Raw genomic sequence first — 16373 nt, 5'->3', positions numbered from 1 at the left:
CTGCAGCGCGGCGGCAGCAGCATTAGCTAAAGTGGTACCTCAGGTTAAGAACAGTTTCAGGTTAAGAAGGGACCTCCAGAACGAATTAAGTTCTTAACCCGAGGTACCACTGTATTGAGAGCCTGATGCAGCTGCCAGGCCCTCCCAAAGCTGTTAGGGAGAGTCACACCACCCCCATGTCTCCCACCCCCTCTATCCCATCTCTGTGGCCCTCCTTGTGCTGGAGAAGAGCCTAGTGGGCTCAGGTGGATTCCTTGCATATTCAAGGTTCTAGATCTCACAGGGAGCTCACACAAGCCAGGAGACAGAAGACATGACAGAGCCAGACGGGTCCTAGAGAGTAGGCACCCTCAAGCATGCTCCCACTTCCCCCCAATGATTTGGTGGTACACACCTGAATGGGGCTTATAGGGAGGAGGTGCGTGGCAAACTCTCTTGGCCACAGAGGGTCATGGGTTGCTGCAGGCTGCAAATTGCCACCTGGTTGAGTCCTGTTTCCTGTGCTTTTAAAAAGCAGCCAGCGGCTTTTGCTCTAGCCTTCAGTGCTCTAGCCGCCTCTCCTGCATCGCTGGCTACTGTATTACCTGCAGGTTGCAAAGCAAATGCTGTCTGCCTACAGGGTGCTGCTTTCAGTTGTGGGGAGGAGGGATGGGTAGGGGAGCTGGCTGAGGACACTACCTCCACCTCCTCCTCCTCTCACCTCATGTCCTCACCACATCCTCCTGCTTGTACAGTAATATCAGGCCAAGCTGACGTCATGCCTGTTCCAGAGCCAAATCTAGTTATGACTCATCAAGGCATCTGCACCTCTAGAAGGCAACCATCGCAGGAGGCTGAGCAAGGACCCGCCAGGCGACAATGGCCAACTGAGGAAGAGTACCAGAGCAGTGAAGCTGGGTAAGTGAGGGGCTGTCCAGGGTCGGGGGCTTCCAGGTGGGGAGTCGGGGGGGGGGAGGAACGTTGGCCACAATGAGGAGTGTTGGGGACAGACACCAAGCATGCGGCTGAATGTTTGGTCACCATGATGGGAGTCCCTCCTGCTGCCAGGGCCTGACCCCACGATTGGCAGCATGGAGTCATGGGCAGCAGGCAAATCCACATCTTGTAGCCTCCCTTGGCCATGTTCTGTCCCCCGACCCATTCTGGAATGGGTGGGTCCACACAGTGGAAGGAGAAGATGCCACCAACCTGACTTGAGAACACAAGGAGATTCTGCTGGATCAGGCCAAAGGGGGCCCACTGGGAAGGTGCTGGGAATTGCTGGTGGAGAAGCACCTCGCAGGCCTGGCTGGCAGCTCCATTTTCTCCATATGTATCGAAAAGGTAAAGCTCCACACAGGGCCGGTGCTAGGGTTTTTTGCACCCTAGGCGAGATCGCCTTCTGGCGCCCCCCCCCCAAATAAAATAAAAAATAAATAAAAACAAAAACAAAAAATAGAAAAAATAAAAAATAGAAAAAATAAAAATAAAAAGTAGAGGGGAAAAGTAGAAAAAAAAAACAGCTGAGAGGTGTTTTTTATGCCCCCTCCATTCTGGCGCCCTAGTCAGCTGCCTAGGTTGCCTGAATGGAGGCACTGGCCCTGGATCCACATTCCTGCTTGTCTGGCCCATCAGCTAAAAATAGCATGACATGGGAGTTGTGTGAATGGGCTCTTACACAGGTGAAAAACAATGTAGTAGCAGTGGATGGAGGGAGATTTGGATCAGGACATCAATTTGGGGAGGGCGGCTTAGTTCTTCCAACCATTTTCCTGGAAAGAAAACACAGGAAGGTTTTAATGGTGACCAGCCAGATGGCAATGGGAACTCCATAGGCAGGACACAAGTGTTGTTGCTCTCTTCTCCATTCTGGATGCTAACAGAAACACCCATACAAAAAAGGCACCTCACTCTTTTTCATATAGTCTTCTCTCAAGCATTTTTCTTTCTTTCTTTTTTGCCAGTATAAAAATTTCTCAGGTTTGGTAATAAATCAGCCCAGCCATCGCAACTGAATTTAGTACTAGTTGGACTTTTCTTTGAAATCCAGACTGAGTCATTTCTGAATACCACTTGGCGGGTTCACAATCCACCCGAGGTTGCAATTCTCCCCCTAAATCTGCCTAGGGTTACACTTCTAGTAAGCCTCACTGAGAGGTATCTGGAAGGAAAACTAATAAATTTATCTCACAGTGTGAGGAGGGGGCGGGGAGGCTTAATAACCACCAGTTCCTTTTTTGGGCAAGTTACATTTTAAATATTTAAATTTCTCTTTGTAATATCCATGTGGTGTCAGTCAAGAGATTCAAAGAAATTGGCTCTGTGGTTCTCCTCAGCCAAATCTGGTGCACCAACATCCCTCTCCATGGCTCTGGAGGTGATGGACTTCTCCTTGAGTGGATCCTTGTTTTGTTTTGTTGTTTAGTCGTTTAGTCGTGTCCGACTCTTCGTGACCCCATGGACCAGAGCACGCCAGGCACTCCTGTCTTGCACTGCCTCCCGCAGTTTGGTCAAACTCATGTTTGTAGCTTCGAGAACACTGTCCAACCATCTTGTCCTCTGTCGTCCCCTTCTCCTAGTGCCCTCAATCTTTCCCAACATCAGTGTTTTGTTTTATGGGGTTCTAAACCATTATTTTCCGGAACAAAGTTCCACTAATCATTTGTGCCTTGAATGAATTACTCTTCTGTATACAAATAGATGTACCTCTCAAAACCTTGTCAAGGTGCTCTGTTTTTCCCCTCAACGGTTCTCTTAAGGAATAAATAGCTAATTTTGGTGGGTTGACTCATAAAATGACAATGCCTTTTACCCAGATTCTGGTTTGTTTATTGTCTTGGACAGGGTTATTTTTCAGAAATCAGCTGATAATTGCAGCCTGATTGTTTTCATCTTTGCGAATTAGAAATAAAAACGAAAAGGCTACGTCTGATGTAACTCACTGAGACTTGCAATTGACCACCATTGTGAGGTCCATTTCATATGTACATTTTGTGTTTGCATTTTATTTATTATTACCATCTTTTATCCCACCTTTATACCGCTCCTTTTCCTTCAAGGAGCTCAAAGTAGCACACACCCTTCTCTCTCCCCCCCCACCCTATTTAATCCTATTAACAACCCTATGAGGTAGATTAGGCTGAGGCAATGACTGGTCCAAGGACACCATTCAGTGGGCTTGATGGCTCCCTGGTCCTGAATGGGGTAACTGTGCCCCTGAAGGACCAGGTGTGCAGCCTGGGAGTCATTTTGGACTCACAGCTGTCCATGGAGGCACAGGTTAAATCTGTATCCAGGGCAGCTGTTTATCCGCTCCATCTGGTACGCAGGCTGAGGCCCTACCTGCCCGTGGACTGTCTCGCCAGAGTGGTGCATGCTCTAGTTATCTCTCGCTTGGACTACTGCAATGCGCTCTATGTGGGGCTACCTTTGAAGGTGACGCGGAAGCTACAATTAATCCAGAATGCAGCAGCTAGACTGGTGACTAGGAGCAGCCACCGAGACCACATTGAAAGACCTGCATTGGCTTCCAGTACATTTCCGAGCACAATTCAAAGTGTTGGTGCTGACCTTTAAAGCCCTAAATGGCCTCGGTCCAGTATACCTGAAGGAGCGTCTCCACTCCCATCGCTCTGCCTGGACACTGAGGTCCAGTGCCGAGGGCCTTCTGGCGGTTCCCTCGCTGCGAGACGTCAAGTTACAGGGAACCAGGCAGAGGGCCTTCTCGGTAGTGGCACCCACCCTGTGGAACGCCCTCCCACCAGATGTCAAAAAGAAATACAACTACCAGACTTTTAGAGGACATCTGAAGGCAGCCCTGTTTAGGGAAGCTTTTAATCTTTAAGAAATTAGTGTATTTTAATATTTCTGTTGGAAGCCGCCCAGAGTGGCTGGGGAAACCCAGCCAGATGGGCGGGGTATAAATAAACTATTATTATTATTATTATTATTATTATTATTATTATTATTATTATTATTTGAACCCTAGTCTCCTAGTCAAACTGCATTTGTTAAGTTTCATCCCAGTTGTCCTTTCTGTCAAGATCATTTGTTTTTCCTGTTACTCTGAGCTTTGCTAATTTGAAAAGAACCCCCTCCATCTCTCAACTGAGTTACTGTGATAAAAAGGCTGAAAAATACCTAGTCAAGGATGGAGACCCCCCCTCCCCATTTTGATGAGGAGCCAACAGCTGGGAATCCACCTGACAGTATTTAGTCTGAGAACTAAAACATCATGAGTGGTTTTCCAAAATTGCAGTATCAGAAGCTCAGCTAGAAGCTTTACCACAGATCAGGGAAGGAGTCAACCAGTTCAATAGGATGTTGGTGTGGTTAATGAACAGAGACACAGAAGCTTTTGGAGGCAAGAGCGCTTCCTTCAGAAAGTGGGACAGGAAGCCGAGAACAGGAATAAATGGACAGCTTTCACAATGGAGCGATGTATGGCATGGGGCACACCGTGGATTTTTATTGAGAAGGCCAGTGCTTTTCAACTAATTTTGTCAATGACCTGGTTCAGTGCATTGTCCAGGTTTAGTGATGACACCAAATTTTTCAGGATGGCTAAAGCAAAATGGGATTGGGTAGAGCTCCCGGAGGATCTCTGTACATTAGTCCAGTCCTGCTGGTTCAGGCCAAAGGGGGACCAATGAGTCTCCTTCCCCTCCCAGGCAGCCAGATGCCTATAGGAAGCCCACAGGCAGGACACGATGATGGCACTGACCTGGAGAGCAACTGGCAGACAGAAGCCCTTGATCCTGGAGGACTATAACCTGCATTTGGTTGACCAATAAAATCTGGTGGTGATGGTATATAGACAAGTAGAATCCATTGATAGCTCTATCCTCCATCAATTGGTCTAATCACATTTTAAAGGCATGTGATGTGGAGGATTCCTTAGTTCAACTATGTGCTGCATGAAAGACTTTCTTTAATCCAGTGATCTTTTCCCTAGAAAAATAGGTGCCAGTACTGCTTACCCTCGAGTACTCCCTGGAAAGAAAGAAAGAAAAAGCACTGCTTTTATCTATCTTGAAGTTTTCAGCCTTCAACTTCATTGAATGTTCATGAGTTCTCCGCCCGCTTTCTCTGTGTTATGCATAATTCTATAACTTTCTATTATGTTGTCTCTTACTCACCTTTTCTCTAAAAGTCCCAAATGCTGCAGTCTTTCTTCATAATTTTGGTTGCCCCTTTCCGAACCTTTCTGGTCTGCCACCGCCAGTTTAGACCACATGAGAAATTTTGATGATATGGGAAATTACATTTTTGTTTGTTTGTTTGCCCCAATATTCATCACTTGATATTTATTTACTTTGAATTTACAAGGTGAAAAACAGATAAGGGGCGAGTGGCAAAGCCTCAGAGAATATTTTAAAATCTATGATACTAAAACTAACCTACAAGTAGGGGTAATTTCATGAGCAACAGTTAACAACAATGGAGGAATTGAAAGGAGAAAAATAGGGTTGGAGAATTAACAGATCTGCAGCAATGTAAGGTACACCTAGAATGCCATGGTGTGTTGGGCTGGGAAGTCTGTAGCGACATTTTGTATGATGAAAAATGTATGATGTGCAAATAGAAAAATGGAAAAGGCATAAATTAAAATAAAATAAAAATACAGTGAATTGGATGTCTGTGCATACCCTGTTGTGAGGGCACCTTGACAGCTCGAAAACTGTGAGTTTGCAATCTGGCTGGTCTTTTGAGGATTTGGACTCCAGATGCTCCTTTCACTCAGTGCCTGAAAGTTTCTGGGATCCCTTCCTGGAATCTTACACTCCTCTCTCTCATTCCTGACAAAGCTGCTCTGAATTGTCTTGCAGGGAGCCCCAAGGGACTGTGGCAAGAGGAAGGATGGCAGGCCAGGTGTGGGGATGGCTGCTGCTGCTCTTCCTTCAGCAAGGTAAGCCCAGCCTCCAAGCTTCCAGGAATGCATCCAGAGGGTTGAAAGTGGTTTTGCTTTCCATGTGAGAGTAGGGGGAGGGGAAAGTTCACACATGCACAGTGCAGCTTATTAATTCACTTTCCAAAAACTACACTCATCGAGACATTTTGAAACAATGCAGAAAGACCTGTTTGCCAGAAACAACAGTGCAATGGGTCTGTGCAAGCAGTGTCACCAACAAGCCCTTATATGAAAGTGCTTTCAGTGGGGTGGGGATTATCATTGTCCCCATGTTAAGGCATGTCTTACTGAAAGCCAAATGGATAGAGTTGCCAGACTCAATAGTGGACACTCCATTTGTAGGGTTGCCAGACTCAATAGTGGACAGGACTTCTGTGCCTTTAATTGCCCTGCTCTCTTTTGAGTCTGGAAACCTTAAAGTTTAATTTCCAAGCAAAGGGTCTGCTGGTTTCTCTTTAAGGTTTCCAGACTCTGGCAACCCTACAAATGGAGTGTCTGTTAGGGGTGGGAAGATTTCAGCTGATGAGCAGGGATTGGAACAGGATTGTGCAGCCATTGTGGGATTCAATCCTGTCCTGCTCATTGGCTAACACTACCAGTGATGGGCATGCGACCTCGCAGGCCAAAGTGCAGTCCCTTGTAGGCCAAGGTGGGCCCGCAGTCAAGACGTCTATTCCGTAGTCTCTAATTAAACATTCCCACCTTTTCATCCGAGGAATTTTGGAGGGTATGCACCTCCTCTCAGCCTGATTGTTTGGGGCAGGGATTTTTGAGCCACAAGGAGATGCTGATGTTGTGTGGATGCCCCACCAAGACTTGAGTGCTCAAAGCGGGGCAACTAAATGCCTGCTGTGGAAATAGCCTTCAATTCCTTGGCAGGGGGTGGGGATCTTCATCCCCTTGCTAGGGATGTCCTACTGTAGGTGACTCATAAGCAGAACGCCTGTGCTGACCAGAATGACCATCCAAAACCCACAAGGGGTCAGCACAGTCCAAAGGTCAATCACAGGGAAGGCCAGGAAGTTGGAATTGGAGGCTTTTTAGGCCTGAGCTTCAGAGCACAGCTGCAGGTGGAGATGGATCTGACCGAGGCACCTAGATTCAGTAGGTTGGATGTTTTTTCTTTTTCTTTCCGGGAGGCAGGCCCACCCACCTCCTCTACCAGAATCAAAGATCTTTCAGTTGTATTGTGGGTTAGGGGACAGATGGGTGCCGCACCACACACCCTATCCTCTGAGCAGCCACACCTGTCTCACCTGTCTCACCTCCAGCTTCGGCTTGTGGGAATCTCACCTGTTTTGCTGACTACATCCAGACCCTGACATGCATGTGGGGAAATGACCCCCACGCCTCCAGCAGAGCTCGGTACCATCTTACAGCAACATGGTATGTATGGATGTACGGCTGTGGAGGAAGAGATGCAGTTGACCCCAGCCCCCTGGGACTTTAGGGCTGCCCCCATGACTTTCACAGGGTTCGGGGGCAGAATATCTTTCTCTGTGGCTCCTTGGCACACCTTTGTGGACATACTTAACCAGCTGCTTCGGCTGTAGCTGAGTCTGCTCTCTAGCTAATGCTGGTCAGGATTGTGCCATCAGACAACCCTGCTGCACATTTGTGGTGGGTGTGTCTCCTCACAGCTGCCAGGATGGAAGCCACTTTAGCCGCTGAGCCCAGCCAGAGGGCAGCTCTCTGAGGCTCTCCTTGGCCACTGCCAGCTCCCTTCACGCCTTCAGCTTTCCTTTTCTTTAAGTCCTTCTGCATCTGGGATGACTAGCAGGGTTTCCCAAAGTTGGGCCTCCAGCTGTTTTCAGACTACAATTCCCATAATCCATGACCACTGGTCCTGCTAGCAAGGGATGATGGGAGTTGTAGTCCAAAACCAGCTGGAGACCCAACTTTGGGAAATCCTGGACTAGAGCAAGACAGTTTGGGTTGGGGGGGGGAATGTGAAGGGTAAGGCAGCCCACCCCAGCCAGCAGGTTCATTCCAGCCATATGGGCAAGTGGCTGCTTGGTGGAATGGGGAGAGGGATGAAGCTGGTAGGGTCTCCATGGGTCATGCAGGGCAGCGTCCTCTCTTTTTTTAATGCAAATTTAATCTCTTTATTTTTTAAAAAACATAATCCCATATTCCCAAATACAAAACGGGTATGCTAAACATTAGGAGGAAGACGCCCACTGCTGCTTATTCTCATCATGGAAGTTCATGGTTTCTCATTATGTCTGAATTGAGCTTAAAAATAGTAACAGTTTGGTGGTTTTTAGTGCAGTTGATTTGATAGATCTTGTTAAAAATAATACTGGAAAATAATTTTATATACAACATTTGAAAAGTCAGGTACATTTAAAACCAAGACACAAATGTTTGCTAGTTCTGAATGGTTTGTATCTGTAAACAAACACCTGTCTTTAAAAATTTGAGCAACAATTTTGAGAGGGAATCTCAAAACAATTTCATTTGTAGTCTCCTGTAGTAAAACCAAGTATACAAAAAGAACAGGCCCCATATGCTCACCACCCTTGACAAACGCCTGAAACCAAACTGCATTTGAACACAGTAATATGAAAAAAGAATAACACTTCCACCACACAAGCTCTCACTTTGTTTCCAATATGAATTCATCATCAGAAAATTAAAAACAGAGATCAGAGTTAGTCTTATTTACACATTTTTCCTATTTGTCATCTAATCTCATCCGGATTTAAAGTGAATTAAAATGAATGAGGAACTTCAGTCATCGAAAACTTTGCATCCCAGGAGAGTACTTTCAGAACATTTATCTTTATTAATTGCGGGTGATAATTATTTTTCCACTCCTCAGCTTACATGTACGGGGTGCCAATACTGTAATGTATTCTCAGTGATCTGTTATTTTAAAAGTATGTAGTATCAGGAAAGCCAGCTCATCCAAAGAAGTACTGGAACACCCAAAGATTGGGGCATTAAGGAAATTGGGAGCAAAAAAATTGAAAGCATCCATACCTCTGTAATTCTAAAGGTCACTGTGTAGTTAAATAGGAACTGCAAGTTTGTACCTGCTCACAACTAATGGACTTCACTGATATATAATGTAAGACAGCTGGTCAGTTCAGCAGGCTCTTGGCAACCTATGGACACATACACACAGCTTGGACAGCAGCAGATATGAACATTTGTTTTTAAAGATGATCATTAAATGTTGCTTTTAATGAAACACCTCAAAAACACGCTGATTATATTGTAATAGGGTAATGCATTTATATTCATTTGAATGCTGCCTGTAGTTGCTTCAAAGCACAGGATAATAGAGGTCTAAAGGTTACCCTACATACATGCTTTTACAAATGAGTTAAAGACATGTCTCCGCTTCCTCGTCACTGCCTGCAACGCTGCTGTCTGTGGATGCTGTGACATCTTCGTTGGTACCCTTGCCATTATCTCCTCTTTCAGCTGCTTCACCATTTGGACCACCCTCAGATGCACTGTTATCTTTAGATGGCTGAACGCCTTCTGGGAGCTGGACGCCAGTTTCTGAAGAATCTGCATCAGATGCTGTTTTTGGCATTTCAATACAGTATTTGGATCACCTAAAAACTTTTGCCAATCCTTCAGTCTCTCTTCCCTTTCTCTTGAAGTCTCCTCGACCTGATAATCTGTTACACCATCCCATGTCTCCACAGAGAGCTGATGTCCACCAAACCATCGCCCGTTGAGTGCCTGTTTGCAGGTATCTCCTTCTTCTGCTTCTTTAAATGACACACGAGCAACACCATCTGGGTGCCTATCAAATAGAATGACTTTCTTTACTTGTCCAAACTTTTCACATTCTGTCCAAAGATCTTCTCTTATCTCATTTAGCACTAAAGGATCTTCCTCAAAATCGCTTGGGTGGAACATGTTCCTGATAATGATAACACGCTTGTGCCACATTCGAACACTGCCATCTTTCTTCTCCGGTCTCCAATCCAGAAGTTTTTGTTGTTGAGACTCTTCTTGTAGTCTTTGCATTTCTTTTTCTTCTTGCTGGCATCATACTCCCCCTTCAGTTGAAACTGTGCAACTTCCCCATGCAATATGTAGCCTCTAATTTAATTTTCATCCAATAGTTTGAATGCTAGTTCAACAGATTCTCTCTTTAAGTAGCAGCAGAGCCCTTCTCCTTTCAGATTTCCTTCTTTGTCTGTGTAAAGTTTAATTTTATGCTCCTCTTTTTGTGGATCACGCATAACAATACCACATTTTGACATAACCTGCACAAACTCATCTTTTGTAATATCTGGCGGTAAACCTGTCACATATACATTTGTGTTTATATGTTCTTCAACATGAAACCATCCTGCGCCAGGTTTTATTCTCTCTCCTTTTGGTTTAAGATCCGTTGCCTGAGATGCTTTTGGACCTGTTGCCTGCTGACCTTGGTAGCCTTTGAATCTGTAGGCGTTTTAGATTCAGTCTTTGTAAGAGATGCAGATGAACTATCTGAACTTTCAGTGGGAAAGCTGTAGTTAGCATGATATGTTGCCAGGAAAACTTCAGTAACCTTTGGGAACCAGGGCTTCTTGTTGGGATCCCACTCATACTGCATCCCGTCCGCCGGGTCCGTGTACGTGAAAGGGTCCTCGCCGCCTTCCTCGCCCTTCTTGCCGTACAGCTCCTGCAGCCGCAGCTGCTGATAGAACTCCTCATTCCGATCCAAGGCGCCAATACTCATGTTGCAGAAAACGCGGGGTGACTCAGCAGCGCCTCACAAACTAGGCCGCACCTCAGGTACTGCCGTTGCCTCCTACTCGGGAACCGACAGACTGCACGAAGCCACTCAGGGCGCCTGCGCCTGGGTCTCGCACCACGGCTGCCCCAATTGGGGTCCTCTAGAGCATCATAAGGGATGCGGGTGGCGCTGTGGGTTAAACCACAGTGCCTAGGGCTTGCCAATCAGAAGGTCGGCGGTTCGAATCCCCACGATGGGGTGAGCTCCTGTTGCTTGGTCCCAGCTCCTGCCAACCTAGCAGTTCGAAAGCACCTCAAAGTGCAAGTAGATAAATAGGTAAACGGTGTTTCCGTGTGCTGCTCTGGTTTGCCAGAAGCAGCTTTGTCATGCTGGCCACATGACCTGGAAGCTGTACGCCGACTCCCTTGGCCAGTAAAGCGAGATGAGCGGCGCAACCCCAGAGTCATCCGCGACTGGACCTAATGGTCAGGGGTCCCTTTACCTTTTTAGAGCATCATGGCTGCAGCTGTGGGACTTTCCTGGCTCACGGAGGGAGCAGCCATGGCTGTCCCACACTGAGTGGGGTGTTTGCATCTTTGGTGTTCGCAGGGACTGCGGAGAAGAAGACGGCAACTGCTCCTTCACCTCCAAGGGTGCTGCCGCCGCCCGATACACCTGCTTTGCAGAGCAGGATATGTGCTATGGGAACAACATCTTTGAGGTGGCCGTGAAGCTGGGGGATGAGCAACGGCAAGTGTGTAAGAACAAGTTTATCTTCCAAGAACACAGTAAGTATGGGGGGGTAAGTGGGTAGCCCCCCCTCGGCACCCACCCAAGCCCCAAGGGGTGGTCCAGGACTCTGTGCCCGTCTGGACACATGAGTGGGACTGGGAGAAGGAGGACACACACAGGGGCTGCTGGCGCAGGGAGAAAGGGGTTTGCTGCAGCTGGGCTCAGAGACCCTTCCTCACTTACGGGTGTGGTGGTGGCATTTTTTGAGATTTGGGTTTATTTACAAGGCTGAAGGCAAGGAGTTTTCAAGCTCCTACAGCCAGCTAACCTTGGGCTGATTAAACAACCTGGGGCCTTTTAAATGTTTTGACGGGGTTATTCTCAATCCACCCCCGCCGCCATTATGTATTTTATGTTTTTCTGTTGTAAACTGCCCTGGGAATCTTCGGATGAAGGGCGGTGTATTCAGTGAATGAATGAATGAATATGAATGAATAACCCACTGCCTTTCATTCAACCCCAGCAGCCCCAGATGCTTTCACCTTGCTCCACTTGGAGGCTGGAGGGACATCCCCCTGTCGTGCCCTGCAGGGGCTTCCCACCACAACTACACCCTGGGGATTTGGGGGTGTCATTGCTGCTTCACCCAGTGGGTGTGGGCCAAGTCCTGTCTGCCACATGTCCTCAGGAGCCCCACCTTGACTCTTTCCCCAGTTAAGCCGTACCCGCCGTTCAGCCCGAGGGCTATTGCCTCCCCTGAGGGCTACAACCTCTCCTGGAGCACCATATACCAGCACGATGAGTACTTCTACCGAGACCTGGACAGGGAGCTGCAGTATGAGTTGCGCTACCGGCAGAAGGGACATCCCTGGCAGGTAAGCCAGGAGGCAAGGGCCATCCTGAGCTAGATGGCGGCGGGCACCATTTGCCCGGTCAGGCCCTCAATGGCTGGCTGGCCACCCTGGAGCTCAGCCCCAAAGTTTCTTAGTGCTTCTCTGGACTTGGGCTTCAGGGGCACTGGGAAGCCATGGGGCTATTTCAGGATCATTTTGAGTAACTCCTCTTAATTGCCATGAAGGTGGCAGAGGTAGGGAGCGTTTCCCAGAATTCCTCCCAGCCCTTTGGCTTCTTCCCTTTCCTGCAGGGACACAACCATCTTCTGCAGGACACCGAGACCTTGTGGCTCCTGCCCCAGGAGTTAGAAGGGGACACAGACTACGAACTCCAGGTTCGGGCAAAGCCAAGGGAAGGCTCCTCATACCAGGGCACTTGGAGCGACTGGAGCCCCAAAACGACCTTGAGGACGCTGCCGAGGGGTGAGTTCCCCCTCCCTCCGCACGAGGGGGTCTTGGCCCCTGCCCATACAAGGAGGGCTGAACCTTCCCATCACAGGCCGTTCATAAGCCCCTCTCCCAGTCCAGGGGGGCCTTCTGCACCTTTGAGACCATGAATCCATGGCAGATCAGAGGAGCAGCCTCTCTTCTTTCCTGTCAAGAAGTAGCCCCCTCCTGTTACTCTGCTGCCCTAGGAGGGAGCTCTGGCCATGATTCCAGGGAAACTCATCCTGACTGAGCCCCAGAGCCCAGCCCACCCTGGCAACCCCCAGTGGAACTACCAAGGAAAGCAACTGATATTTCTGGTTTCCTTCCTCAGCCGTGGAGGACAGGGCAGGAGACAATTGGTCCTTGTGGTTCCTGCTGGTGCTCAGCCCATTGGTTGTTCTTGTGGTCTTCCTGGGCTGGCAGCATCAGAGGTGAGTGTGGGAGTTGGATGCTGGGGTGGTGGGGCTGCTGAGAGCTTCTGGTGACCGCAGGCTGCCCACTTGCCAGCTAGATGACCTACCCTACACAGAGAAAGGAAATGGTGGGTGGGGGAGGCATCACCTCCCAAGAAGCCGTGCTCAGGTAAGTCCACCAAGCCCGTTCCCTCTTTCCCTCAGTCTACAGAGCACCAGGCCTGGGCTTGCTTGCTTGTGGCAGTGGGTGGCTGAGTTCCCTGGAAAGGGAAGCCATGAGGTTCCTTGGACAAGCCAGTTGCTGGGCAGCAAGCCTGAGACGCCAATGCCTCAAGGCCTGGCCATGCTCCTAGTCCCTCCCGTGGGTGGGATGAAGTTTGGGCACTCCCCACATAAGGCCTCCATCTCTCCTTTCCCTCTGGCAGGTTGTGGAAGAAGCTGGACATCTTCATCCCCAGCCCGGCCCCCTTTTTCCGGCCCCTCTACCTGATCCACAATGGAGACTTCAAGGTACAAGCGACTCCTAGCCACCACACAGGAGGGGGAGGGGAGGATGTTGGAGTGGCTGTTTGAATTGACCCACAGGCACCTATAGATCCTCCAGGCATCACCCAGGGCAGAAAGTACCTGTATGTGTCGGTGGGAGGGAGGACATCAGGCTGCCTAATAGTCTGCAGAGAAGTTGGGGACTTGGTGGAGGGGTGGGGGCCTCCTTGTGACACAAGGCCTTCTCTCCCCCCCTCCAGGCTTTCTCCATGTCCCCCTCCCCACAGCAGGGGCTCTGCCTGCTTCTCTCTCACCCCAATTCCCATCCCTATGGGGCAGGATCCTCTCTGAAAAAGTGAGCTTTGGGCAGAGTCCTGTGGAAAGCACATTGCCCTTGCAGCCACCAGGTACATTACAGGTGGGGGAGGAGTTTCCTCTTTGCACAGAAAGATCCCAGGAGATGGTGGGGTAGCTGATAAGTGGGCACTTTGTTGCACAGCCTGGGCTGGAGGAAGGAGCTCCTCTCCTGGGATATGTCCTTCTGAAGGTATGCAATTCCTTCCATTCCCCAGATGGTTAAAAAAAGGCCCACACCTGCTGTTTCTCTGGCCACTGCCTGCTGACTCCTCTCTCTCTCTCTCTCTCTCTCTCTCTCTCTCTCTCTCTCTCTCTCTCTCTCTCTCCTGTGCAGAAGTGGTTGGGCGGCGGCATCTCCCACCCCGGAGCCATGTTGGACAACTTTGAATGGAGCACAGCCCTGCTGGATGTGTTTGGGATGGGCCAAAAGCCCCTTCCCCCCAGCCCTGCCAAGGAGCAGCAGAGTGGGGGTCATGCACCCTCCCCTGCTACATTCGCTTCCCACCCACCTGGGAGCCAAGACGCCACCCATGAGCAGGCCTACGGCCACCTCTCCATTGACACCGTCACTGTGGCTGGAGAGTTTACCGCCTGCTGCCCAAGGTGCAAGGGGGCCACAGCATGCTGCGCTCTGGAGGAGGGCCAGGGCAAGGGAGATGCCTACCAGGGCATCCTCTTCAATGGGGGCCAGATCTCCGAGAATCTGCTCCTGGTGGACATGGTCCCACCAGCAGCAGCCCAGAGGAAGGCTTTCTTGTCTGCCTTGGAGTCCTGGTCCGGAGACCCTCTCCTCAAGACTCTTGCCCCTTTCTCGCAAGCTGGCGGTTCCCTGGGCAGAAAAAAGTCTGGGGAGGAGGTGGACTTTTTTGGTTTGTCTCCTGAGCCCTGGACCCTGGAAGGCCTCTTGTCTTCAGAGGAGGAGGACCTGGCTTCCTACCGAGACCTGCTCTCTCCTGACTTGGATGCAGATGGGGACCTCCTTGCCAATGGCCTGGATCTGGATACCATTGACAGTGGCTTTGCAGAGTGTGACTGTGGGAGCCCTGTGGACTCTGAGTTCGAGAGGAGGCCGACAGGCTGTGGGTCTGAACCCCTCAGTGTGGAAAGCGGAGAGACAGGGGAAGAGCTCCTGCCCAGCTATGTCAAGCAGTGGGTCTCCTCCTGTCACAACAGAGTGCAGCCCAGTTAAAAGCACAGAAGGGGAAGCAGGAGCTAAGAACCTGTCGAGGCCACCGTGAAGCTCCTTCACTCCTTGCAAAGATCTATGGGCCTTGCTTGGATGCTCTGCTTTCTCCTGTGTAAGAGAGATGTAAGCAGGGAAGACTTTGCTGCCACTACCAGACACCTCCTTTGCCCCAGGAGACCCACCCACCCCAGGACTGGAAGCTGTTTCCCCCCCCTCCTTGACAAATTCCCCTTTTTGCTTAAAAAAGTGAATATTTTTTACAAATATGAAATATTTGGATGAAGTTGGGAGTGTCAACCACAAACCAGACTTCAAGTTCCAAGCCACAGGGGGTGCACATGGGTGGGGTGGGGTGGGCTGGGCTGGGCAGAGAGAGGGAGACATGCCCATCACATTCACTCCACCCCTTTGGTGGGGAGAAAATTGTAGTCTTCAAGGCCAGCATCAATCAGAAGGAGTCCCCACCACCACCAAAGCTGGACTCTCTGCAGCAGCAGCTACGCTCCATGAAGAGGCCCAGAGGACCCCCAACCTTCCCCCTCCCTCTTTCCTTATCCTTTCCTCCTCTTTTTGGGGGCCACCACACTTCAGGCTGTGAGCCCTGGGCAGGGACCAATTATGTTGGCATTTGTTGTATAGCACTTAATAAAGAAGGTCCATCACAGTTGTGGTGATTTGTGTGACTAGTGGGGCGTGTGCATGGCCATTGATTGGGGGAGTGAAGGCCAAGGCAAAAGGCGAGAAAAAGGAGACTAGGAGGACAGAGTTTCCTCCACAAAGGGAAGTCCAAGCCTGGATTGGAAACTGAAAAGCAGCTGGTGGGTCTGGCATAGGGTGGAGGGGTTACTATTGCACATATTAATATTGCGTAGCTTGAAGCAATTGGATGCATAAAAGCAGACTCCTTTCGGAATAAAAATTGTCCAGACCCATAAATATGATTCAAAGCTTTACTAACCAGAACTTCTTCAAAACTGGTACAGTACAAAATAATAATAATAATGATAACTCCAAGTAATTCCATAAGACTTGTCCAAGCATAGGCTCAATATCATAGAAATATGACTCTAAACAGACCTAGAATCAAAGGTCTCTCCCTACAGTCTCCATTAGCTTGGAGCTGTATCTCATGGAAAGACTTATTTGCACATCTTTCTCCCACTATTCCTGGGAAATAAGAAACCAAAGGCAGCTCCCTTCAAAATGGAGATTTGCAATTGAATACTGTAAACATCTGGTCTAAGGTTAAACACTCTCATGAAAAGGGTAGAGAGTATCAACAGTTAATCATTAACCC

The 16373-nt window shown here is 49.1% G+C and overlaps 1 protein-coding gene across 1 annotated transcript; it reads left to right on the top strand.

The window, feature by feature from the left end:
- Positions 1-711: 711 nt before the first annotated feature.
- IL21R (interleukin 21 receptor) lies at positions 712-15415 on the top strand. Its single transcript, XM_035132320.2, has 9 exons — positions 712-897; positions 5808-5887; positions 7162-7276; positions 11190-11368; positions 12027-12187; positions 12457-12628; positions 12966-13065; positions 13473-13557; positions 14225-15415. Exons 1-9 carry the CDS (start codon positions 758-760, stop codon positions 15077-15079), a joined length of 1887 nt encoding a protein of 628 aa, XP_034988211.2. The 5' UTR covers positions 712-757; the 3' UTR covers positions 15080-15415.
- The last annotated feature ends 958 nt before the right edge of the window (positions 15416-16373 follow it).

This window comes from Zootoca vivipara, chromosome 14 (assembly GCF_963506605.1).
Source record: "Zootoca vivipara chromosome 14, rZooViv1.1, whole genome shotgun sequence".
In the NCBI taxonomy this organism is placed as follows: Eukaryota; Metazoa; Chordata; class Lepidosauria; order Squamata; family Lacertidae; genus Zootoca; species Zootoca vivipara.
Note: the sequence above shows the minus strand (reverse complement) of the source record. Positions and strands in the feature narration are given on the sequence as shown.

Bases quoted from the DNA above. Each gene is read 5' to 3' on its own strand.
- IL21R (XM_035132320.2), top strand. From the start codon at position 758: ATGCCTGTTCCAGAGCCAAATCTAGTTATGACTCATCAAGGCATCTGC. The intron at 7,277-11,189 runs GTATGTATGGAT...TGGTGTTCGCAG, and splicing joins TACCATCTTACAGCAACATG to GGACTGCGGAGAAGAAGACG. The intron at 12,629-12,965 runs GTGAGTTCCCCC...TTCCTTCCTCAG, and splicing joins CTTGAGGACGCTGCCGAGGG to CCGTGGAGGACAGGGCAGGA.